The sequence below is a fragment of the Paralichthys olivaceus genome, chromosome 10, assembly GCF_024713975.1.
Source record: "Paralichthys olivaceus isolate ysfri-2021 chromosome 10, ASM2471397v2, whole genome shotgun sequence".
In the NCBI taxonomy this organism is placed as follows: domain Eukaryota; kingdom Metazoa; phylum Chordata; class Actinopteri; order Pleuronectiformes; family Paralichthyidae; genus Paralichthys; species Paralichthys olivaceus.
Window position 1 is genome coordinate 11,562,472 of NC_091102.1, and position 24,554 is coordinate 11,587,025.

A 24,554-nucleotide genomic window follows, 5' to 3' on the forward strand; every position below is an offset into this window, starting at 1 on the left:
TCAAAGGACTATATCCAAATATCCAAAATCTTACATCAGCTCCATCCACTGATCTAAGATATTTAATTCTATGTTGAAATATTTCATTTGTACTTTTCTGTATTATGTGTTGTTATTTATAATGGGGGTGTGGGGCTTGTAGTTTCCATGTTTTACCACACGATGTCACTGCAGACAAATGAAACACTTGTTTAAAGGAAGTTGAAAACAACAAGAAGCGCTGGTGTGTTTGTGTGCAGCTTTTTTCCAGAATAAACCAACGAGCTTTTTATCAATCGAGACACAGTTGTGTTAACTGAACGTGGGATCGATGCAGTTTCCTCAGGATCCTCCGGAGGGAAGGTAAACTGAGTGGATCACACAGAGAGAGACGCCCCCACTTCTCCTGATCACTGTCTCGGATGCACCGAGGGGAAAAGTTGTGTAGGATCATGTGAGGAGGGAAATGATTTAGATGTGTTCGACTCCGGGGGTTAAAGTCAGGAGGAACACAAACAAAAAGAAACAAACTACACTGGAATGCGCTGCGTAAAGGCGCAAAGACAAAGGACTTAAACGGAAATATGGATCATTTATCCAAACGCAATGTTTGCGCAAAGGCTCCACAACTCACCCTCCCTGTTTGAACACTGATGGAAGTGGACAACTGCATCGACAACCAACTGCATTCATGGTAAGACGCGAATCATTTGGTATCCAGTGAGAAGGAGAAAGAAAATCTGTTAATGTGGAGACTAGAGAAGATGAACTCATGAGGGATTCGACCACATTTCAGTGTTTGTGTTTGCATCGGCTCAGACTAACATGTAGACGATTTCATATGTGAGCTGCTGCTGCTGCTGCTGGAAATGACCTGTGCTTTGTGTTTGTATGTGTTTTTAGTCCGAGGGATTTTGTTAAACCAATGAGTTTCGTCATGGATGATCATGGATCCCGGCCCCATCCACGGAGCTCAGCTCTGAGGTATGTACAGTATATCTGTCATATGGATCAGCAAACTCTCTGTTTATTTTTAAGGGGAGCATGTGAGTCCAGGAGCCTTTTATACTGTTAGAGGCATAAAAATGCTTTTTTATTTTGTATCCATCTATCCTTTATTTGAACAGGAAGGTCACTTGTCAGTATGGGCAGCACTGAAGTAAACTAGAATCTTATCTTGGCCAAACAGTTCCCTAAGGAAACCATATTTGAATTCACCAGATCCAGAGATTTTATTTAGATCTGCACCAAATTGCACACACTCATAAATATCAGTCCCGTAAACATGCTGGGTTCTTCTCATCACGATCCACAGGTCGTTCTCTGACAAATCAAAATGTTGAAAAATGCTCATGTAAAGTTAAAGGAGAAAAAAAAAATCCAACATTTAGTGGGTTCCTGCTTGGGTCTTGCTCCACCCCTCCACAAAATTTCATCGGTTTATTGGTGTTTGCATTATCATGCTCACAAACAAACAAACAAACGAAGATGAAAACACATAACCTCCATGATGATGTTTCAAATATAAATATAAGGGACAAAATAAACACACAAAAACACAGAAAACAGATTAAAATCAGATAACATACATAGAAACATATAGCAATCAGTGGGTAAAATGAATTATGGAAAATATAAAGCACATGTTCCACGAAAAGTTACTTTAAAAGATTTTCTAATGGGCCAAGAGAGGGTAATGATTCAATAAGTTTAAGACTTCTTGCAGCTCATTCCAAACATGTGGAGCCTGAAAGCAAAAGGCAAAATTTGCCCCGCTCTGTAAAACTGAGTCAAATATAAAAATAAAAAATTCCTAAGTATTAAGGAAGGCCCAGAAATTGTCTGTTTTCTTTCAGTGTACTCATCGTACCAGAATCAATACCTTCTCTCCAAGTGTCAACAACAATCACATGCAAGGACCTCACCAAGTTCACTGAGGCACAAGCATAATGCCACCTTTGTAAATATGAATGCATCTGCACACACAAAATTTTAACACATTCCTTTCACCCCATCCAAACACAGCAAAGTCACAGTTGTTGCAGACGTTTCAACCTTTGAACTCTCCTCATTTCCTGCTCTAGTTTTTTTTTTTTTTTTTTACTGAGAAATTGCCTTGACCATATGTAGAGGTCATGGGAAGCATTCTGCAGGCCAAACATTCTATCTCCTCTGTCTCTGTGATGAGTCCGGACAGTCTGTTTTGTTTCTTTGAGGAAATCTTGCGTCTAGTGGACTTGAAACCAATATTCTATAAAGCACTCACTTGTCATGCCCAATACTCAGAGAGATTCACTGTGAAAATAAAAAAGTGCTGTGAATATATGACACAATGGAATTTCCCATCAGTTTTGGTTCAGGAGTTTAGAGATGATGTCAGCTGCCTTTATTCCAGTGGTTGGAATCATTAAAAAAAAGGGGAGTGAATTTCCAGACTTTCTTTTTTTTTTTTTCACAGAGTCACTACTTTGGCATTCAGGAAAGATCTGCTGAGTTTTGAAGATTTTAATTAGAGGTGAGAATTCAAACATATGATAGATTCCAATGCATGATTCCATGAGAGTGAAGTTTCCACCCCTGTCCTGCATAATGAAATTTTCCTTTGGTGGGGAAAAAAACTAGCATTCAGCCACATCGTACACAAAAACACACACACACACCCTCTTGGTGTTACTCGCAGTCATATTTCATAAGTATTTTGTAATCTGGGAGCGCGGCCACCCTCCCTGGCAGCGGCGAGCAGCAGACTACCTAAATCACTCTGTGGTCTGACTGTTTTAAGTAAACCACACTCTTCCATAAGCTGCTGGGGTGTGGGCAAAGACACATGTTCCCAGTCTTATTTGTGGCTTCTTATATTTGGAGCCAATATATGTTATATTTGGAGCTGCAGCCGCTCACTTTTTCAAATGCACTCATATGTGAAGCTTTTCTCGTGACCTTGTATTTCTTGTTTTTCTCGTATCATTCCTTATTTTTCTGGCTCAGTTACAAATTCATGTCAAGAAACATTTTTTACTACAACCAGAACCTCAATTGAAACAGTATTTACCTTCGCCAAGGAGATTGTGTTTTAGTTTGGTCATATCATGCCAACACGACAGGACGGACACCACAAACCTTGGTGGAAGGATGCAGTACGGATCAGGAAATAATAATTTGGTTCCAGATTTTTAATAAATAAATTCAAATAAATGTCTTGGTTTGCAACAGTATTCATTCAATATAGAGAGATAGCAGGGAGTCACACGGACGCACCCTGAACACCACTTTCACAACCAATTCTGAGTGACAGGTACACAGAATACAGAGTAATAGACAGATTCTCGAGGGAGAGAGAGAGTGAACTGTATTGCATGACACTTGCATAACTGCTGCTGAAACTATGAGGTCTGACTGTCTGCGTGGATGCTAACAACTTTAGGGACAACAGCGCTGCGCAAAGCTATATGAGCAAAATACAAAGTGAGAGATCTGTTGCGTCATTATGAGAGCACCCTTCTAGTTTGTTTGTTTGTTAGTTTGCAGGATTGTGCAGAAACTATTTAACCGATATTCAGGGTATTTTGTGGAGGGGTGGGGCATGAACCAAGGAAGATACCATTAAATGTCAGGGCATTTTGGTGATTTCTCAAAGAATTACTCATGGATCTTGATAAAAAGTATTTAGCAAATACTTATGTGTGTGTGTGCAAGATCCAGATCCTGTGAATTTAAATGTGGTTTCATAAGGGGACCGTTGGGCCTTGGTGAAAGTATGAACTCTTCTGAGTGCCATTCTAGTTTCTATTTTTGTCTTTATAAATGCATCAAGACGTGCAAGTCTTCTTTCGTATGTATTCTGACAGTGCGCGGCTTGGAGCTCGGAACCCTGCTAAATTGGACACACCTTAAACCATGATCTCACATGGCTTGCTTTCCTCAGGGCACAATGTGGAATTAGTTAAGGTATCGTGAATCCCCACAGCTGTTTCCCCAACATGCAGGCAGTCCAAGGGCACAGCTGCTCACATGAGGCCACAGATGAAAATCATGGAGAGACTGACTGGCCAGACTTGAGATAGCTGAAGAAGAAGATGGGCACATTGGAGTGGAAACAGAAACAATGAAGATTGAAAAAGGGCTTTGAGTCGACTTGAGCATATTTCAGTATTCCTCCTTGAGATTATGCTCAGAGACAACAAAGCTGTCTTCATTCAGAAGAAGACTTAATGTGGTCCATAGCATGCTGCCCTTACAGAGCCTACTCACATCATCTGGGGCCAAAAAGCAAGATAAAAGATGTCATTCAAACATATCCACCCACTATAGATGTACTAAAGGAAAATCAGAGTTAAGCCCGGTCTGCTGATGAGCTGGTGAATCATTTCTGCTTCATGGGGCTAAAACAGACAAAATGGCTAACAACAAGGGGATGGAAGGGGGGGGGGGTGAAGAATGGCTCTTCTTTGTTGCCACACTGAAACCAACGCACTGACCGTAAATACCAGTGAATACTCCTCACTGGACAGTTATGAATATTATGAAACGCAGTGTGTCAGCCATTACAGTCATTTTCTTTATATCTCTAAAGTAGACGTTATAACTAATAAATGTTTATATATAAGAGTGTTGTGCACAGTGGCATATTTAAACAGATTAGCTGCACAGATTCTTAGTTTAGTCAGTCTGAACACTGACTAAACAGACTGGAGGACTTGGCCCCTCATTGTTTCTGTTATGCCCTCTTCCAGGGCACAACAGTCGGACGCCTCCCACTCTCAATATGAGCCAACATGAATAAAACCTTTGTGCGCCCTCAATGGGAACTTTTATTTATCTCCAATAACATTCAGACAATTTACGTGACGAAGAAACAAATTGCCTTGTTTTGCTTGACCTTTATTATCAGTGTTTGTCTTGTTCAGATGAGATACTGAATGTGTAGAAAAGGCCCCGGCCCCTCACGTCTGGCACTGGTTGAGTTAACTGTGGCTTTGTTTAACCGGACCTTGACAAGCTGTATAGCAATTATCCAACTGATGACAAATCATGGAGCCAAGCTCACACTAAGATGGGGAAGTATACACCTTTAAATTGTTCTCTTGGTGGTGCTCTCTCATTCACCCAGATGTGTGCACATGGGTAGCGTGGTGAATTTAGCGCCAAACAATAAGAGTCTTATCATGAACCGTCATTATTATCAGCAAGCATACTGGTGCGTGAAGGTATAAGAGCAACTTTGCATTAAAGGTCCAGTCTCTTTGTTTCTATTGCGGCTGTATTTCATTATGAACTATGTCTCTGAGGTGCTACTTTATTATTAAATCCAGTTGAGTAGAAATACACAAACTTGTAGATTTAGGACATACATTGCTCAGTCAGGCCTTTTTGTCAGAGGGAAAGTTAAAGGAAAGATGTAGAAGCTCCTCCTCTGACCACGACTTTAAAAGTTCAGGACGGAAGGATGTTGTTCTCGCATGTGAAAAATGGGTGTAACCCCAGTGATAATAAGACAATATGTGGAGTTTTCATTTTGTGTTCCACATCTCAAGGGTTGTGCAACTCTGAATATTTGGTTTACACCGAACTATGAAAGAAGACACTGGATGTGGTGTTTTAGTGCAGAATCACTGTGAGCACACTGACATCAAGGCCTGGAGAGCATGGTGAGCCTTTAGAAAGAGGCCCCGCTGCAGACAATACTGCGTTGTTTCAGATGAAAGAACGCAGAGTGATAGTTATAATTATGAATCAAGGGGAGAGCTTTTTCTCTCAGCAAGTTTTATCTTAAAAGAAAAAAAAAAACACGTGGTCAAGTCACGAGAGGTTAGAGGGGTAATTACCTTATCTTTTCTGTGGATGCTATCCAACCCTTGCAGGACTAAAATGTACAAAACAAGCATTTACCAAACTCCCCTTCTTGACATGTTTGTGGAAAATATTTATTTTTGCATTAACAGGGACCAAAACACACATAGTGTTATTTTTTTTGTGTGTCACTTTTTTCGTTGCAGAACCAATGTTTAGAGTAAAAATATTTGAGCTACATGTTCTGAGATAAGGTGAGGGTAATGTACCATAACAGACCCCAGACCCCAGTCCAGAAGGAAATGTAGCATGAATTGGAGGCTGAGAGATCGCCCTGTATAATCTGAAATAGAGCCCGACCGATGTGGATATTTTGGCCCAATGCTTATACCAATATATATTTAAAAATTATATCAACCCTTAGGGCAAAGAAAAAGTAATTGAGGCCTGATCTTTTACAGATTAAACATAAACTTTGTTATAAATAACTATAAATAAAGAGAAAACATGCATTGGAAATACAACATTTTTCTGCTTTGTTTGTTCTTTCAAAGGAAAATTTCATATCGGTGCATATCAGTGAACGGACACTGATTCCCATGCATCTGTGAAGGCATATCGGCAGATTTTATCGGCCAACCCATGTGTCGCTCGGCTCTAATCTTAAATCTTATTACCCAATGGCTGGAGGTCATAGTGGCCTGCGATCTTACTCTGCCTCTGCTGTGGTATCAGACACTACAGTGCAACAGTGAGCTCCACAGGGAATAAATACACATAAATACAGTGAAAATGAGCTGGATCATGAAAATACTGACTGGTGCTGAGACTGGTCGCTAAGTATTTCTCCGATTGCTACATGTTGGTGTTGAGGACACTCAGTGGGTTTGAGTCGAACCAGGCCTGTGCTGGAAAACACTGTGGGAAAAAGTTTTTTTTGTTTTGCCCTGCAATAATAAACAGTACACAACGGAAGTGGGAAGTTCTCATGGCATCCCTGTGTTTTTTTTACTCCTCCCTAATCTACCCTCACCCCACACAGTTTACACCATAATGCTAATGAGCTTTCCAGACTCTCTTTTAAAAAAGAGTTTGCTCTGAGTGACTTCTCATCAAATTACCAGCTGTGGCCCCATGTTTTGTCTTCTCTCAGGGACACCCCCCACCCCCACCCCCACCAGTGTAACTTCTTAACTCCTCCTTACCGCTCCCACACACCGACATCTCCGCTCGCCACTTAACCTCCTTATCAGTGATGGTATTCGGTGGTGGTTGTTTGCAGAGTGGGCGCACATTCTCAAGTGAAAGTGAAGGGCCGTCGACTTATTTCATAATGGAAAGTCAAAGTTATTGCTTCCGTATCAGGCGCTGAGCAGTTTGCTGAACAAAGCCGCAGATTTTATCAAGCGCTTCAATCACATTTGCAGGAAAATAATATTCATAGTGGAGGTCATAGGCTTCCAGACAATAAGTTTTCAAACTTTTTTAACTTTTTTAATCGGAGGCTTTGTGGTCATAGGAAAGACACAATATGCTCCTAATGAGGCTCAAAGCCGAGGTCACAGGTTGAGTTTGTAATAATCTTTGCAAAGAAAAGGAAGCAGAGACGGTTTATTTAACGCACACACAGTTTCCCCGTCTGTCCCTTTCGTTTTTTGGTTGGTTTGAATGGACTGAATGGATTCACATAAAACTTGGTTAAAGCATGTGGTATGGGTCTGGGAGGAATCCATTCAATTTGAGTGCGTATCTGGGGGCGGAGCCAGGGTTTTTAACATTTTTCAAAAATCTCCTTGATTTCTCAGAGAATAATTTAATAATGGATCTTTATGAAATAAAATCAGGCACGTTTAGGGAACTGATATCTATAAGTGTGTGTGAAATTTGGTGCGGCTTGATTGAATTTAAGATGACTGTTGGGCCTCGGTGGATGTATGCAGTCTACTTTTAGTTGCTCATTTAGCAAATTATATGTTACCCCATTGTAGACAGATTTTTTATTTATCTTTTTAATTCAATCTGTTGAATAAATTAACAATGAAAACATCTGCTTTCTCCGCCCGGATCTGTTAAGTACCAGGTGCTGACGTCCTCTTTTGACAGCTTATTGACAAAACCTTCGGGCCTGCTTTCATGAATATCTTTGTTGACATCAGAATATAGTTGTAGTCGCAGCTTTTTGTCTTTTCCTACTTACTTAGTGGAACAGTGTTATCTGGAATCATAGTTGAGTATCGATCAGATAGTTTTATGCCTTGAAGTGAGGAACAATGATGAAATCATACGTGAGGCCCGTATCGACTGTCAGGGAGTTCAGTTTCATGCCACTGTTATTTTGAAACAACACTGTTGTTCTTACACTCAACTGACAAGTCCTCTAACATGGTTTGGAAGTGAGTCAGTTGTGTAGAACTAAGGTGTGGTTCTGAAAAGTTGGCAAAGTTCCTCATTGTATTTCATCCGATTAAATTAGGGAGTGGGAGGATTCCAAGGCTTTGAGAGGCGACTAATGGAGATAAGAGACACCTTTTAATTTGTCTCCACTCATGATTAAAACACATCATGATAACTCAGCCTATCTACACCAGTCGTTATCCATTGAGAGCTCACACGCTGCAGTGTGGCTTCCACTGTTGCTCCTCTGGCCCCACCCACAGGTTCATGTCTGCACAGGGAGGCAAAGCTGCTTACCTTTCTGCTCATGAGCGCAGGGGGAGGTAGCTACCGACAGCACCGGAGCTCTCAGAGACGCAGCGAGGGGGCCGACAGGATTTGTTTCAGGGGAGACATATTTCTGATGTCACAGCTTGGGTGTGGCATTAAAGGTGGGCCTTTTAGTCTTTTTTAAAAAAACCTATACTGATACTGTTTAGTCTGCCTGACTTCTCATGGGAGACGATCGCAGCAGTATGGAAATGATTTGAGCGGAGACAGCGTCAGACAGAGAGGTAAGAGAGCGTGGAATGAAGTGTTGGCAAAGTGAGAGGAAAAGCAGGTCTGTCACACCTGCTCTCCACGTATCTGCTTCTCATTGTTATGTCTAGTATTATCTTTACAGCACAGCAGGGCTGTCACTGAACTCCTTTGAAAGTGTCAGACAGCTCCTTGAAATATATTTTTGCACTTTTTTTCTTATTGTACAGACAGTTTTACACAACCCTCGCATGTGTTTTGACTTGAAGAGGAGGGTGTGTTGGACCTGCTGCACTCTGGCATGTTTGAGCCTGTACATTTGACTGTGCAGCCAACGCGTACACCACTGCCTGTATGAAGAGTTGTGTGCTTCGGTCCCAGGAGCATTGAATTGTTGCTCTCGTTTCTTAAAATACTTGTGGGTGTTGTCTGAATGTGTGACTGAGCAGAAGGACCCTTGTTGGAATCTTGTTTGTTGTTTTTGAACATGAAGCCATCATGAACATGAAATCCCTATGGGGCCGTCCTGCTGCTCAGCAGCTGCTAACATACCACAGTAGGCATTCTGCATAATCCTCAGACCCTCAGAGGATGGTTTCTACCAGTGCTTTGGTCTGGTTTCTTCTCCGGGCTGCTCCAACTTGATCATTGTTATGTTTCATCAAGGATTTTGCCTGAGGGGAATTTAATGGATTGGGTGGAGAAAAACACAAAGACGTGACTGAGCTGTTTCTGGTAAAAGTCATGCCAGCTGGAATAAAGTCTTAGTGAATGTAGAAAATGTTATTTATTTTTTACTTTTTTTCATTTTTGATTACTCATAAGAAAGGACAGATTTGTATTTCCCCAAATATTTAAACACTCCCCTGTCTCCTGCTGTCATTCTGTCCGTTTCACACATAAGCACTAAAGTATTTCAAGTATTTTTACATGAGATGTAGCATCTGGATCTTCTGCAGCCCCTTGCTTCTGCTTTCCTTTATAATTTTGAGGCTCATCAGTAAAGATTTCGCGGAAGTCTTACCAGGCGTATTTGAACTTTTGGAGACTTGCAGCCTCTTCTTCACTGTTTCAAGCTGTATAGCACGTTTTTGTCAGGTGAGTGGCACAACACCAGACATCCGTTTCACGCACATATTCAACTCACAAAACAATTAATGGCAGCAGTTAAATCCATCATAGGAAAGCATCATGGTTTTTAGTGTTAATTTGGATATTTGAGTCCATTTGTTTGCACCAGTGAAGTTCAATAATGATCGTTAATGAAACAGTAAATGGCAAAACAACAGCAGGCCTGCTATTTCCAAGCAGTCTGTGATCACGTCTTTCACAAACAAGTCCTGTGCTATTGAATGGGCTTGTTTGTGAGCGTCAGACCTCCCAGGGAAACCCTGTGAATGAAGCATCAGCACAGTCAAGCTTCAACACGTCTCCTCAGATTCAGCAACACATCCTGGGCTTCTGAAAAAAAAAAACACACAGGCCTGAAAGCCAAAAACAAACCAGCCTGTGTCCTATCTGTCACATGCCCGAGGTGTCTTGATGAAATCACTGATGACACAGCTGTATAAACTGGGCTGACCTTGAACCTGAGGCATTGGGTTTTGCATTTCTTCCCATGTTAATTTATTAATTGTTCACAGTTGAATATCAAGTTACCGTTTTTATTCTTTTTTGACAAATCGTGTAAGAACCGGATCAATCTAAAAAAAAACTACTCACAAGGTCCGGTGTTTATTCAATGTGTTTATTCAATGTGTGGAAAAAGAAAAGTTATAATCCCATTGCCAAATAAACAGCCAGAGCCAATAAACTGGGACTTTGTACCCAGTGGAGACCACAGAGTAAATGTCTGTTTTAACCAGTCTCTCTATTGACTTGCTCTGCAGGGAATTCCAAGTCATCATACTGGTTTCACAACAATTTCTAATCTATGTATTATTATTTATCCCACATTCCCTTATTCTAAACTTCCTGAAGATGTCGACTTTTTATTATTCACAGGCCTTAAATGTGTTAAACACCTCTATTGGTCCCTAGAGGTGGTGGCGGTGTCGCATAATAGTAAATGATCATGTTGGATTAAATTAACAATATGATGATGGTTTATCTGTTTTTGAATCACTCAGGGGATTAAATGTTGGGTCCCAGGGGGGAAGTACCACCGTGCTCTGCATCTGTGTACTTCACAAGTGTTATGTAAATCAGCCTGTTTCATCATGCAGTTACATGTGAAGTGGAACTTTGAGTTGTGTGTCAACATCAGTATGTGTGATGGGGACAATGAACATAAACAGCAAATATCATGGGAATACTGACATGAGTTATATCATTTTTTGGGATGTTCAGATTGAACCAGATCTTCTAAAGCAATTTGAGGCTTGCATGTGCTATACTGAGCGATATTTAGTATGTTTTATGGTCATCTTTTTATTTGGAATAAAATGTAATTTCTCAATGTTAAAGTCTGTCAACAGACTATGCTTGCATTGATTGGTAATCCTCAGTAAATCCCTTTGTTTCACATAGCTGCTAACAGGAGAACTACAGTCTTTAGATAAATAACATAATACATACAAATACATTTTTAATGGCTTCAAATAGATTTATCAAGACAGCATCAGTGTGCAGTCTTCTCCATCTTCCCTCTGAAGTCTCCTCTTTGCAATCCAGCAGCTCACTGCAACAAGTTTTACTAGGTTAATTTGGTGGAAAGGATGACAGACGGATAAAGTTATTTTCTCATAATGTCAGTCATCCAGATCAAACATGTGTGATGAATAAAAAAAGAAACAAAAACTAAATCTTTGCTAATCCAATGATGTATCAAGAAAACCTGACTTTGTAACGTTGGTATGTTGTAATGTGTCAGCTAACTGACTTGGAGGTTTTTGCCACATGACCAATGTTAAGCCCATTATTCACTTTAATTTGTTTTAACTCTTAACTTCAGTTTGTCTCCAACAACTACTGAGAAAAGTATGATGTTTGTTGTGACTGAGATCGAGCCCACGATGATGCTGCATGACGTCTCAGGCATCATGCATCTGATATCATGGCATTATACTGTTGTGTTAGGAAGTTTTGTCCGAGTTTAGAATGACATGTACCCATAGTTCTACTGTAAATTATATCACTTTTGATTAGAAGTATGTCTGTGTGCTGTGCATTTCAAAAAAGGATATAAAAAATCTAATTTTGGAAAAATGCTCTGACATGAATATTAGCATGTGAAATTTACTTTGACCTTTTAATTTGGTCCATGTCCCATGTATTAACATGGAGGAGGCGGGATTCATAAGCTATTGTGCAGCCAGCCACCAGGTGTCAGATGACTTCATTTTTGTTGAGCAGTCATTCATCTTTATACCCAGTCTATGGTTATTACTTACAACCATGTTGTTAGTAGAAGGTTGTGCACACCTCTCTCCTCAGGAGTCCATGTTAGCAAGACAATGGAAAGCGTAAAGAGTATTTCTAAAACATTCAGAGATATTTCTGCTGAGAAGTTAAGTTGTTTGCCAGAAAAGAAACCAACCCTAACCCTAATGCTTAGGTTTTTCTGGTACAATCCGATTTAGGGGATAGCTACTTTGGAAATAGTTGTTAATTATTAAGAACTTATGAATGAATTTGCACGTAAACAAATAGATGACAAAGTGGATTAAGAAATAGCTGATGCATTTGTGTCCTGTCCTGAGTAACTATGTTGTAGATGAACTTGTCATATGTTCCTTTCAGTTGATTTTCAGGGACAGATTCAATCTGGTTACAGTTCACACAGCAGAATGATGCTGGTAACTGTGTGTGCTGGATGGTGATTTATTTATCCTGGCTACTGGAGGCTCAGAGATGAACAGACAAACAAGTGTATTTCTGCTGTGTCCATCTGCTCACTGCTTGTTCTCAAATTACTGAGTATCTTCTTCAGTACTTCCTGTTGCACCGAGGAAGATACTGGCTGACTTCGGACTTTACTTAAAGGATTTCAGAGCAGTAGTTGAAAGAATACAAGACGATAACGCATTAAAGCAATCGTTCTTACATGTGACTGATGCTTTGCACTGTGAAGCAGTGAACAATTGTGGTAGTTGTTCTGTTTGTGACTGTGGAATATTTCATTTTATAAGAGAAGTATAACTCTCGCCAACAAATTCAAGATGGCAAATACAGTATATTGTAAATAATGAATGAATTCAGACACATGCTAGTTGTATTAGTTGTACCATTAACATTTGGTATAGCAATAGCTACCATGGCAATAACATGCTATAGCCAACTGAGTCTGTTAGTGCAGCTGGCTCACTAAATGCTCACTCCACAAAGTTAAAAGATGTTTGTGTCAACATATCCTTTTATACTTTTTCATTGTTATTCTTTTTAACTTCTGCGGAATGACAGGAAATTTGATAATGTTATTGCACTTTTCAATGGGGAATAGAATAGAATAGAACTCTTTTGTCCGCCAAAGTGGAAAATTGACTTCAGCTCAATAAACAAGCAACAACAGAGGATCATAAAACCAAGCCACAATGACAGACACGAACAACATAAAAACAACAGTGGGCTGTTATTAAAACAGGCACGTGCACAGGGTTACAACAGACCATAAAAGAAACATCACAGACAGCAGAGCGCTGCAGTCATCGGCTCTGAATCAGATGGAAAGATCCCAACTGGGCCCCAATATGTTAGGGAGACACACCCAGGTCTGATCAGCCTGGGGCAGGCCTGACTTAGAAGAGCACGTCTTGTTATAAAGGATGAAACACTCAATGACATTCAGGCACACGACAAATGATACGTCCTTAACATCTGCTGATGATCCCTGATATCTGATGGTGGTATAGTGCTGAAGACATACAAGGGATATTCACCATGTCATCAAAAAAGTACTGCTTTTATAGCTTCTCTGTGGAATGGATGTCACTTTATGGAGTTAAGAGTATTTAAGGTACTCAGAATCAAGGCGGTATATAGTCCCACACTGTCATATTATTATTGCAGTATATTCACAGCTCAAATTAATAAGTTATTTGCACATCGGGTTCCAGTTAACTCAACAGCTACACCTTGCAAATAGCATCTCAACAATCATGATTGAGACTATTGTGTGAGATGTACTTCAGAGTTTGTGCTGATGTAATTCTGCTTTTTACAACATGTACGAAAACAGTTTAACAAACGCTCCATACTGAAATAATGAGAAGCACATCTGCAGAATATGGTACCCCTGAATGAAACACAATAATGTGTGTTTGTGTGTTTCCATAAATGTTGTAGTCCCAGTGATTAAGGACAGCCGCCCCCGTAGCAAGACTAATAATCCTTTGCTAGACGTGCCTCATTGGAGCCTGTGACCTTGCATTGCTCGGATTCCTTTGTTTGAATGAGTAGTGCCCCCACGTGAGACTTCACAGGCTGAACTTCAGGCCACTGCGGGTCCGCAAATACTGACTTAGTGTTTCCAAAGTCGTGGATTCCTCGGCTCACTGTGCGACTTGATGGCGTTGCAGTACGATAGCGTGGCATTTGCTGAGTTGATGTAATCTTGTGTTTACTTTTTAATTTTTTTTTTATCATAGCATCTGCAGCTTTTCATGCCAAGTGAGTGGCGACACAAAACAAAATGGCTTACGGCTAATCTTCAAACATTATAATGACGGCCTGCGTTCAAATGAAAACATTGTGTTGTTTGCTGTCAGCAGGTTTTTATTGTTCACCACTTCTCAGGAGAATTATGTGAAAGGTGTAATTATTTCACACACAATGCGTCACACGTTTACTATGTGTTACTGTCTCACAGCTGATCCTGGCAACAAATGGAGTCAGTGGTACAGTCAATAAAAATGATTAGCCTATGTGTTGTTTTTTTTTTTGCATCATATGAGAGTGCGCAACTCTCACATGAGTGCTCCTGCTCTCTCTCCCACACTTTATTGACACAGTTTCCATTAATGTCAGGCCCAGACAAACACTCAGAACCTTATGAAATGAGAAATGTCTTTCTTTCCCATCCATTCACAGCCATTTCTTCAGGCTCAGTGAGTAAATCTGTCCACTCGGTTGTCTTGTGACTTGTTTGCAAAGTGGACTTGAGTTCTTTCATGTAGTAGCTTCACTGCCATCTAAAACCTGAGGGAGGAAAAAAGGATTCCTTTCATGCTGTCTGGTGCACTTTTGATATTCAATCAGGTTATTGTCTGAAGGAGCAGAAAGCATTTTCGAAACGAACACACATGCAGACAAGTGGAAAACCATTCCCAGTCATCCCTAAACTGTCGAGTGTGACTGACCCGTGAAATTATGAAGCAAATGAGAATAATTTACTCTCTCTTTTCTGAATGCAGGGTGTCGACCAAAAGCAAGGCACCGTCCCCACCAGGACTAAAGGATTTGGATTCCCCAGGTTTCTCTCAGTGGTACCCAGGAAACCCTCATTTAAGCATGGACCAGAAAGAGAACCTCATTGATAAGGACCTCTCTCTGGTTGTGGTGTTGCCTGGTGGAATAGAGAAGATGACCACAGTCCATGGCAGGTACAGTAAAATCACTCAGTCTCACACCTGTGCAGTTTAAATGCAGACAGTTTTATATAACGAATATAGTTATTATTATATATGCAACTACTTTGCTGAATTTGCGCATAGAGGATTATATGGAGGAAATAATTTTTACGTGAAAATTTGGCAAAACACTGCTGTGTATTTGTATAGACTGAATAGGCCCTTCATCTTCCTGGCTTTACCCTTGACATGTATATTGTTCAGGGCCCAATTATGTGCAGTGTCAAATTTGGACACATGATACATTCAATATTAATACATTTTGAGTAAACAGGCGACCAGCTGAACTCAACAACTGATTCTCTGAGGTTTTGAGTCGAGCTTCACTGAACTTGGAGGCGAACAGCTCTTTGTGCAGCAGCGGTGGCGGCGTTCAGTGGTTCCATGACTGAGTCACGCAAGTCACTTTTAGAGAGCTGCAACCAGCATCACCACAGGCCAAGCAAACAGCCCTGTCCAAACAGGTTTACAACGGGAACAGCACTAGTTTAAATAATTACATTTAAACATTACACAATGGCATTGATGTCATCACATTGAGTCACATTGAGTCAGATAGGTGGAGTCCTTGAATGTGTGGTTTAGGTTGATGCATTCATGGAGAAAAATGGATTTCATTACTTTATTTTTAGTCTCCCATCAAATGACACAAGTATAATCAATTAACTATTAACTCAAATTTGAGATTTTCTCATAGCAGAATTTAAATTGCACATATAGGTCATTCATTTCAGGAAAAGGTCTTCGTGTCCTTCTGCGAGTCGACAGAGTTTACTCAAGATATGATTATCTGTCTCACAATGCACGCAGTTTACAAACACTCTTTCACAGGTATCTTTTGCAGCTCTGCCCTCTTGAGAAACCACTGAGACCAATCCGATATGAAAGGATTAAGCACTGAATTCTTCGCCTTCTTTTCTCCCTCTAAACCTGCCCGCACAACTGAGTTAACGCTTTATTTTGAGGATTAGATTTAAGGCATTGCGATTTAACTATTATCAGTTCCAGCCAAGACTCATGCGTCTACTGTTGCCACTGTAGCTCACTGTAAATTAGCTTTATGTTGTTTTCGCATGGTTTCTTTAAATTTAAACTCTTATTTCAAATCAATGAATGTACCAACCTATGAAATTAGTGAACTCTTCCTCAAATTAACAATCTCTTGTGTTATATTTTACAATGTGTTACTCACTTTCACCATAGTACGTCCCTCTTATGGCCTATAAATTCTCATTTTTTTCCATCTGTGTCTTTCAGCAAACCCCTAATGGATCTGCTGGTGACGCTGTGTGCAAAGTATCACCTGAACCCATCGAGCCACACCTTAGAGCTGGTCACCGCCAACAGGAACAGCATCAAGCTCAAGCCCAACGCTCTCATAGGAACTTTAGATGCAGAAAAGATTATACTTAAACCTAAAGGCGAAGATAAGAATAAGAAGACAAGTCCTCAAATGCCCGAGGTACGTTAAACACTTTGGACACCACGCTGATACTTATAGAAACCGCTGCTTTTTGCTGTGTGTGTTGACTGGAACATTTTCTATTCTCCAGGCAACAGTTCGGATGGTGATAAACTACAAAAAGACCCAGAAAACAATACTGCGAGTTAATCCCAGAGTTCCCTTGGTCGAGCTGTTACCAGCGATATGTGAGAAATGTGAATTTGCCCCAGAGACCACAGTTCTGCTGAGAGATGTCCAATCACTGGCGCCGCTGGACTTGACCAGTTCTCTTAATGACTATGCAATAAGGGAGGTTTATGCAAGAGACACAAAAGGTAAGTGCTAAATGTACACTTACATTACATACCAATACCTCGTCAGCTCACTAAAGCCCTTATCAGACGTAAACTCTGGAGGATGTCCAGAATTGCCGCCAGACTTTCTCCGGAGGTTTTCTTTCACACATGAACAACGCAGCAGGAGATTCTCAGCTCAGATGCATTCAGAACAGCACAAAAATTCATGGAACATTTAGGCGAGGGGGGGTGGAGCAGGCAGAAGCAGGACGTCGCATGTTTTTGTTTACAGGACATCGACACCGGCGTCTGCTCTTATCCCCAAAAACTCTCTTGACATCGTCGGCATCTCCTAAATGTATGGCACTGTTTTTTAGTTTCTTTTTTTTTGTTAGAATCGTCATCAACACCCCAACTCACTCACGGTGAATCCTTAGGATGTAGTATTGCTGCGTTCTCACATCGGCTCCTCTGGACTTTTTAATTTTTACTAGGAGGCCAGGCAGAGAAAGTCTAGAAGAAAGTCCAGAGGCTCTCACTTGGACATTTGCATTCATGCATACAGCCCATGTGGAGAAATCGCATGTCTGAAAGCAGCTTTCTTGTGTGTTATTGCTGTACTACACACAGCACTGCTTCTGTTCAAGGGCTCATGCCTGTTGTTTCTGCAGGCGTACCTGCTTCTCCTGTGTGTCCAGCCTCACCAACTCATACAGGTAGTCCTGTTTGCAAACTGTATGATTGATACCAAGAGACCTGTCGTATTTCCAACATGATGATATCGTGATATCTTATCATAGTTTTTTTTCTCAGGATTGGTCATGCCCGGCAAAGATAAAAATCAGAAGGAGAAAGAAAACAAAGGCCTCTTCAGCAAGTTTAGAAAAAGCAGGAAAAACTCTGACCAGGTACTTTTTGATGCTTTAATTATGCAGAGATACTGATGTTTTAGAAAGTAACCTTCAGAGGGAGGTTTCTTTACTTTGGTTTGCCATTGGTTAGCGTGCACTTTGGTGTTTGTCCTCTTATCATTGCTCTGACTGGATGTTTGCTCTTTTAAAGGCAACGACGGCCAGTGCCCCGGCTTCTCCGGTGCTCGTGAGTAAGCCCCGACCGCTCAGCATGGCCTTACCTAGCACTAACACGTCTCCGCTCAACTCTCCCATGAGCCCCACTGACGGCCCAAAGAAGAGACGTGCACCCCAGCCTCCGGTCTTTGAATTCCAGAGCTGCGCCTCGGACCTCAGCGCCCGCCGGAGAATCCACTCTGAACCGAACACTCAAGTGGACGGTGACCAGGTGAGTGGACTGAATATTAAGCTGTGAAAACTTGCAACATAAATGGTAGAACCATAGTCAGAGGATTTCTGTGTTTAGCTGCATCGATTATGTATCTGAAGTTATTGCTGTCATTTAGGCGGCTGGTTTAAGTCGGGGGTCTTCAGCGGAGTCTTCCCTGAAAAGAACCAAACGCAAGGCCCCTCCACCGCCCACATCCCAGAGTGCTGTCGTCCCAGAGATGGTTCCTCTTGGTGAAAATATGCAAGGTTTGTCTTTGTTTACATTTCCGTGTGTTTATCAGCGTTTCCTGTGAGTAACTATGATCACTCAACTCTTCACTGCCGATTTGAATATGAAGTAAATTGTCTGCTGTGTGATATTTTGTCATGTGCATTGTAGCCTCCATGACTGTCCTCTTCAGAGTTTGTAGCCCACAGCTTTTTCATTTGACTTGACTCTTGTGCCTCCTAGTGGCCGGTGTATTGTAGTGCTTCATTTAGCCCTTCTTATGAGACATGGTCATGGGAACATTACAGTGATGGTGAGAGCATGGAAAATGATTCCTCTAAATAGGCTTTTTGTTGAACTCTATAGGATCTGCTTCCACAAATAAGACTTAGCGCTGCAGCAGCAGCTTGGCCAGCATGTTCTCTATACTTCCCTTATTCATTCATTTAGTGTTATAGCGCTTGAGCTTTGCCTCTTTTCTTGTTCTCTGAATGTTTTGTGTCTACATGTGTTGACTTATTTGAGAGCTTTTTAAATATATGTACTCACTTTATCTAATCAGAATGTCTGGCTTATCCAGATATCCAAACCACAATAACACGTTTGATAAAAAAAAAAATACTGTTCCTGAGAAGTTTGTTTTTACGACTTTCCAATTTTACTCTCAGGTCTGAATTCGTTGGAAGTTTTCCTCTATTGTTTATAATTAACTTGCTTTGACATACTTTCCTGTGATTGTATGGGCTCGTCTGACTCTCGCTGTATTGTCCTGAGAGGGAAACACCACCCATCCTGCAAACAGAGAATTTTAAAGCAAAAACAATGATTATTAAGAAATATTTACACCAAGGTTCGACGAAAAAAAAAAGATCTTTTAATTCTTTCATGATAAAAATGTAGTTGTTATTCTTTTCTGAAAAATGGGGCAGCAAGATCTAGATGTACAGTATATACCACAGATAAAGCTCCCTTATCTAGATTTTAATTGTCTTTAAGCACCATTATCTTAAATTAAGTCCCTCCATCAAGTGTATTCTGATTTCACATTGTAAGAACTACTGTCTTGATATCACAGTTTTCTTTATCTTTCCTTTGCTTGTTTTCTGTACAAGAGTTTAATCTTGTTGTGTGATCGGAAACTCTCTTAGGTCTTTAATCAACCATAGTCTCTACAGCAGCATATTATTATAAAACATGTAATTGTAGACATTTCAAAACTATGTTCTGCATGTGTTCACCTCTATCTCTTTTCAGCCTCTGCGTCCACAGTTCCACAATGAGAGATCACTTCCTGTGCTGTTTCCCTAACGGCCCAGTGTGGCTCAGTACATGTAGAGATCAGAGGCTGAGAACACTGTGTTTTGTTTAAGTAGCCCTGAAATTCCTTTTGCTCTCTGTTCCTCTGTGATGCACTTCCCCGAAGTGTTTTTCGTCTCTTCCATTTCTATTTCCATTCTGTTTAGGACCCGACCAGAGGGAACAGGACAAAAAGATTATGAAGGAGAATTTGTTTGTTTCTTATTTGAAAGGGTGAATGTGTATGATACTGTATAGCTGCTTTCAGACTCTGGATATTCCCTCCGTGTGAGAATGCAAATGTCTGTTGCTCCAGATTTGCCTCAGAGTTTCTCCTGCCAGCGCCCTAGTGAAAATACTGGAGAATTTTTGAGTTAGCCCATGCTAGAACACAGCAGGATATTGTCTGGAGAATCCACAGCAAGCAAGTGATAATGCAAAACTGATAAAGGAACAAAAATAATGCAAATATATCAGGATGAAAAATAGGACGCATTCAAGTAGAAGACACAGATTAGGATGTCACCTTAAAAGACAATGAAATTCAAGATCTTTTGGTGATGAGGGCCGACACTGGTGCGCAGCAGAATTAAAAAAATTTTTTTTTAAATGTCATGTCCTGTCTATCAAGGCATTTTCCAGAGTCTGAAAACAGTTTGTGTTAGATGCTTAGTTTCTCATGCTTCAGGTTGGAAAACGTCATAGCTAAAACAAAACAAATATAATAACTCAAAACAGTTTTAAAACTTTTGCCGATTGAGAATTTCAAATTTCAAAACATTTTCAGGTTCATGTGGTGTGAGACACTCGACTGATCCACTGTTTTAATGATGTTTGTCAATGTGACGTATTTGTGACTGATATCCTTTGTGATGATGTTTTACAGGAGGTGCAGCTGCCAACACACTGGAGGAGATTATGGAGCAGGAGGAGACGACTCCCTCAGTAATGTCTGCAACCACTAGTGATACCCAGGGAAAGGACGGCAGCCTCAGCGCGTCCGCCGATGTTTCACCGCATTCTCCGTCCACAGATACTGAGATACCGAGCGCAGTGTCGATGGAGGGCAGTGAGGAAGATCAGACTCGTGATCTGTCCTCAGATGGCAAGTACGAACTCTAGTACGACTTCTCAAGGCTAGGCCATGTTGTTTTTCATTCATTAGCATTGGCAATTCTTTTATTTCTTAATATGGTTTTTACAGTCAACCTCAGAGCACAGCGGATGATCCTGCACCACTCAGTGATGTGACGACAACGGTTGACACAGCCTCATCTGAACTGGCAAATACAAGTGAGTCTGCTCTTGGGTTAAAGTGGTATTTGCAGATGTGAAGATTCCTACAAGTATATATATAACTAGGCCTCAGGCTGCACCAAATTGCACACACTCATATGGTACATATAAATCATTTTCATCAATATGCATGAATTAACTCCTGAGAAAACTGTTAAAATGCATATTTTGAAATTAGAAAAAATCCTGAATTTGCCCGTTGAACCGGACCTGCACCAAAATTGAATGGGTTCCTTTCTGAACAATACTGCATCCTTCCACTATGTTTCTTGATAATCCATCCTGTAGTTTTTTTGTGTAAACTTGCTAAATAACAAACAGACAGGAGTGAAAAAAGTGATAAAAAATGCAGTATTCATTCAGTTGATAATTATTCTTCTAAATTACTGGTCTTTTTTTTGAAGAAAGTCAACACACCTGTTTTACATGATTTTATTTTCCCTTATAGGCAATGGTCCAGTACAAGTTGAAACTGTAATCCAACAGGTAATCTGTGAAGAGTCAACAGCTCAAAGTGTTGAGGGTGATGGCAGCACTGAAGCCGTCAGCGTCTCTCCGCCTGTAACGCAGAAGACAGGAGCACAGGCCTCCGTTCAGGCAAACACTGAAACCCTCGGGGAGCAGACTGACAGGTTGGAGAGCCCGGCGGCCATCAGCACATCACGCCCTACTGGAGAGGATGCTCGAGTGCAAACAGATTTCACACCACTCCCTGCACCTCCACCACAACACACAGACGACGAAGTTCCCTCTGCAGCTGATCCACCCTCCGTCGAATCATCAGGGAAGCAAGACATGGTCACTGTGACTGAGGAGGAGGACCTGCCTGACCTTGAGAAATGTGCCTTATCCCACATCCCGGAGACCTCACCGTGTCAGGAGTCTGAAGCAAGTGCCCCTGCCGCAACGAAGGCCGCAAATATTTATGCCACAGACTCTGAGCCAAAGCCCAAGCCTTCCAATGAGCTGACGAGGGACTACATCCCTAAGGTGGGGATGACAACGTATACTATTGTGCCACAGAAATCTCTGGAGAAGCTGAGATATTTTGAGGTTGCTCTGACACTGGAGACACCCCCCGCAGCTCCAGAAGAGGGACTTGATATTGGTTCTCTTCAGATGGAGGAGAGCGCAGCACCAAGGGAACAGGGGGTGGACTCAAAGGAAAAAGGCGAGCTGCACCCTTCACCACCCAAGGAAGACTTACTGACTAGCACTGCTGCTGCTGCCCAAGACACTGTTAATAGAGGTGCACCTGAATCTACTCCTTCCACTGAAAAGATCTCATCCTTTACTAATGGTGCATCTCAACCAGGTTCACCAGCAGAGGTCAAGGAGATGAAAATTCCACCCGCAACTAAACCTAAGCCCGGTTCTTTCCGCTTGGCACAGCATAAAAAGACACCTGGGTATTATGTAACTTCAGCAGCAGAGAAAAGAATTAGTACCAGTCCTGGCTATGGCCAGAGGGAGGCTCCAGGAAGTGTAGACAGAGCAGTGCCACTGCCCCCTCCTCCCTCACCTCCTGTGCAGTGTCAAGAGGAGACGACAGAGACCACCAACGTCCAGCCGAGCCCGAAAGGGGAGGACAAGAATGCAACTGTAATGCGAATGACAAGGCAAAGCAGTGTGCCTTGTAAAGAGCCAAGTTTGGGGCTGAGCTTGGAAAAATTGAGAAGCTTCACAGCCCCCAGGCCCTATTCTCCTGCAACCCCGTCCCGCTTTGCTCAGGCAGTGTCCTCTGCAGTGAAAAGGAGCCAGTCCTTATCCTATCGACCAAAGTCACCTCAGTCACCACCATTCTCTCCGATTACAAGTCGCCCAGCAGCCCTAGAGACAAAAGGATTGTCTCAGCTCAAGGTTAGTTCCGACAGCATCATACTTATATTTAATTTGAGTAAAAAGAGCACACTGCATTGCTGATCCAAGCACATTTTTGTGGTGTTACACAGATGTGGGACACAGTCCGCAGACACTTATTTTTCACAATCCCCGCAGAGTATTCTACACAGAATAGACCTAATGAGGAAAGATGTGTATCCTCTTGCAGTCTGAGCCTCAGGGAAGAACCTGGACAGAGTGATGATCTACTAACAGTCCTTCATTATTTATGTGCATTATATTTTGACAGGAATAACTCTAGTGCATGCACATAAACATTAAACCAAAGTTAATCATGAATATGCACAGTGTTGTGATCTCCCAGTATTGTTTCTACAATATATCTTGAATATAAAATGTTCAGTCTGTGGGATCTCAAATGCAAAGCTGGTGATATGGTTTATCCAAAACTTTACATAATGTCTGCACATCCGGAAATAGTTCACATAGACCAAGAAATCATGATATGATGTGAAGTCTCTGTAGCTGTGAAATCTCACTTTGTGACCTGTAAGATACTGCTCTTACTTTTGTAGGACCTATATAGTTGTTTTATTAGCTCTTAAAATGCATGCAGCCTTGTTCTCCGCTTCTGTTTCCTCTTTATGTTCTCTGGCACAGATAGTCCTGGGTGACATCTTTTCTCTTTTGTAATGTTGCAGGATGATGAAAACAAAGACGGTGACAAAGACTCCATCCTGCAGGGAGCAGAGGGTGAAGCACCATCTTTTAGTGGGATTGTTGAAATGGACGGAGAGAGCAGTCCATAACAGTGCCTTGAATCCTCTGACGATCTATCATCTACTGTGAGCAAAATCTTGCACATTTCAGTCGGATATAATATGTAAATGTATGCACAGCACATGGATGAAATATTATGTTTTTTTTCTTCCAGGAGTAGCTTATCCTGTTGAGTTCCCCTGAACCCTTCACCCCACGACACAGAAGCGGGAACTGTCTTTTGTTTTACCTCTGCAATTGTGTACATAAAATTATGTATTTTAAAAAATTAATAATTGGTGTATATTGGTTTATTTCGCGCTCATCATTAAGTACTACACCAGACTTTCATATTTTAATGCCTCGCTTTTATTTTGTGTGATGAAGAATATCTTGCATTTGATGCATTGCGGTTTGTGTGGGAACAAGAACATTAAATGAGAACAATTCTTTAAATTATTTGACTGATTTTCAAGAGTTGTAATGTTATTGGATTTATTCAGAAAATGTGCTATCTAAAAAAATACTGGATGTATAGGACAGAACAGGTCTGAGCCTAAGGTACTTAAATGCTCCTTAGATTATACAATAAAATCTATATTTAAGTATTACAGAGTTGTGATTAAACTATGCAGACAGACACTGTTGTGCACGGCCCACCTGTTGTTCTTGTCAAGCTGAATTGTTATGAATAAAGTTTTTAAAAAAAAAATCATTTCTGTTGTCTTTATTATCCTCATGTCTTTCAGTGGGTCTATAGATGATTTTTTTTTCCCAATGTGTAAACAGCTGAAATTTGACCCTGTTGAATACAAGGCACCATTTGTGAAATGTGGACAATTATTTAATCCTCATTCACAAAAA

General features: G+C 41.0%; 1 protein-coding gene across 6 annotated transcripts; it reads left to right on the forward strand.

The window, feature by feature from the left end:
* Positions 1-194: 194 nt before the first annotated feature.
* cobll1b (cordon-bleu WH2 repeat protein-like 1b) lies at positions 195-24,402 on the forward strand. Of its 6 annotated transcripts, XM_069532854.1 has the most exons (15): positions 210-673; positions 883-963; positions 2,438-2,494; positions 15,033-15,221; positions 16,506-16,710; positions 16,802-17,027; positions 17,660-17,704; positions 17,802-17,896; positions 18,051-18,287; positions 18,406-18,535; positions 20,680-20,902; positions 20,998-21,086; positions 21,538-22,949; positions 23,633-23,776; positions 23,866-24,402. In XM_069532854.1, the coding sequence occupies exons 4-14, from the start codon at positions 15,130-15,132 to the stop codon at positions 23,738-23,740; spliced, it is 2,862 nt and encodes a 953-aa protein (XP_069388955.1). In that variant the 5' UTR covers positions 210-673; positions 883-963; positions 2,438-2,494; positions 15,033-15,129; the 3' UTR covers positions 23,741-23,776; positions 23,866-24,402. The 6 variants fall into 6 exon arrangements, with proteins under 6 accessions (XP_019945797.2, XP_069388955.1, XP_069388954.1 ...); XM_020090238.2 differs by lacking the exon at positions 2,438-2,494 and having other exon boundaries at positions 195-673; XM_069532853.1 differs by lacking the exons at positions 2,438-2,494; positions 17,660-17,704 and having other exon boundaries at positions 246-673.
* Positions 24,403-24,554: the final 152 nt, after the last annotated feature.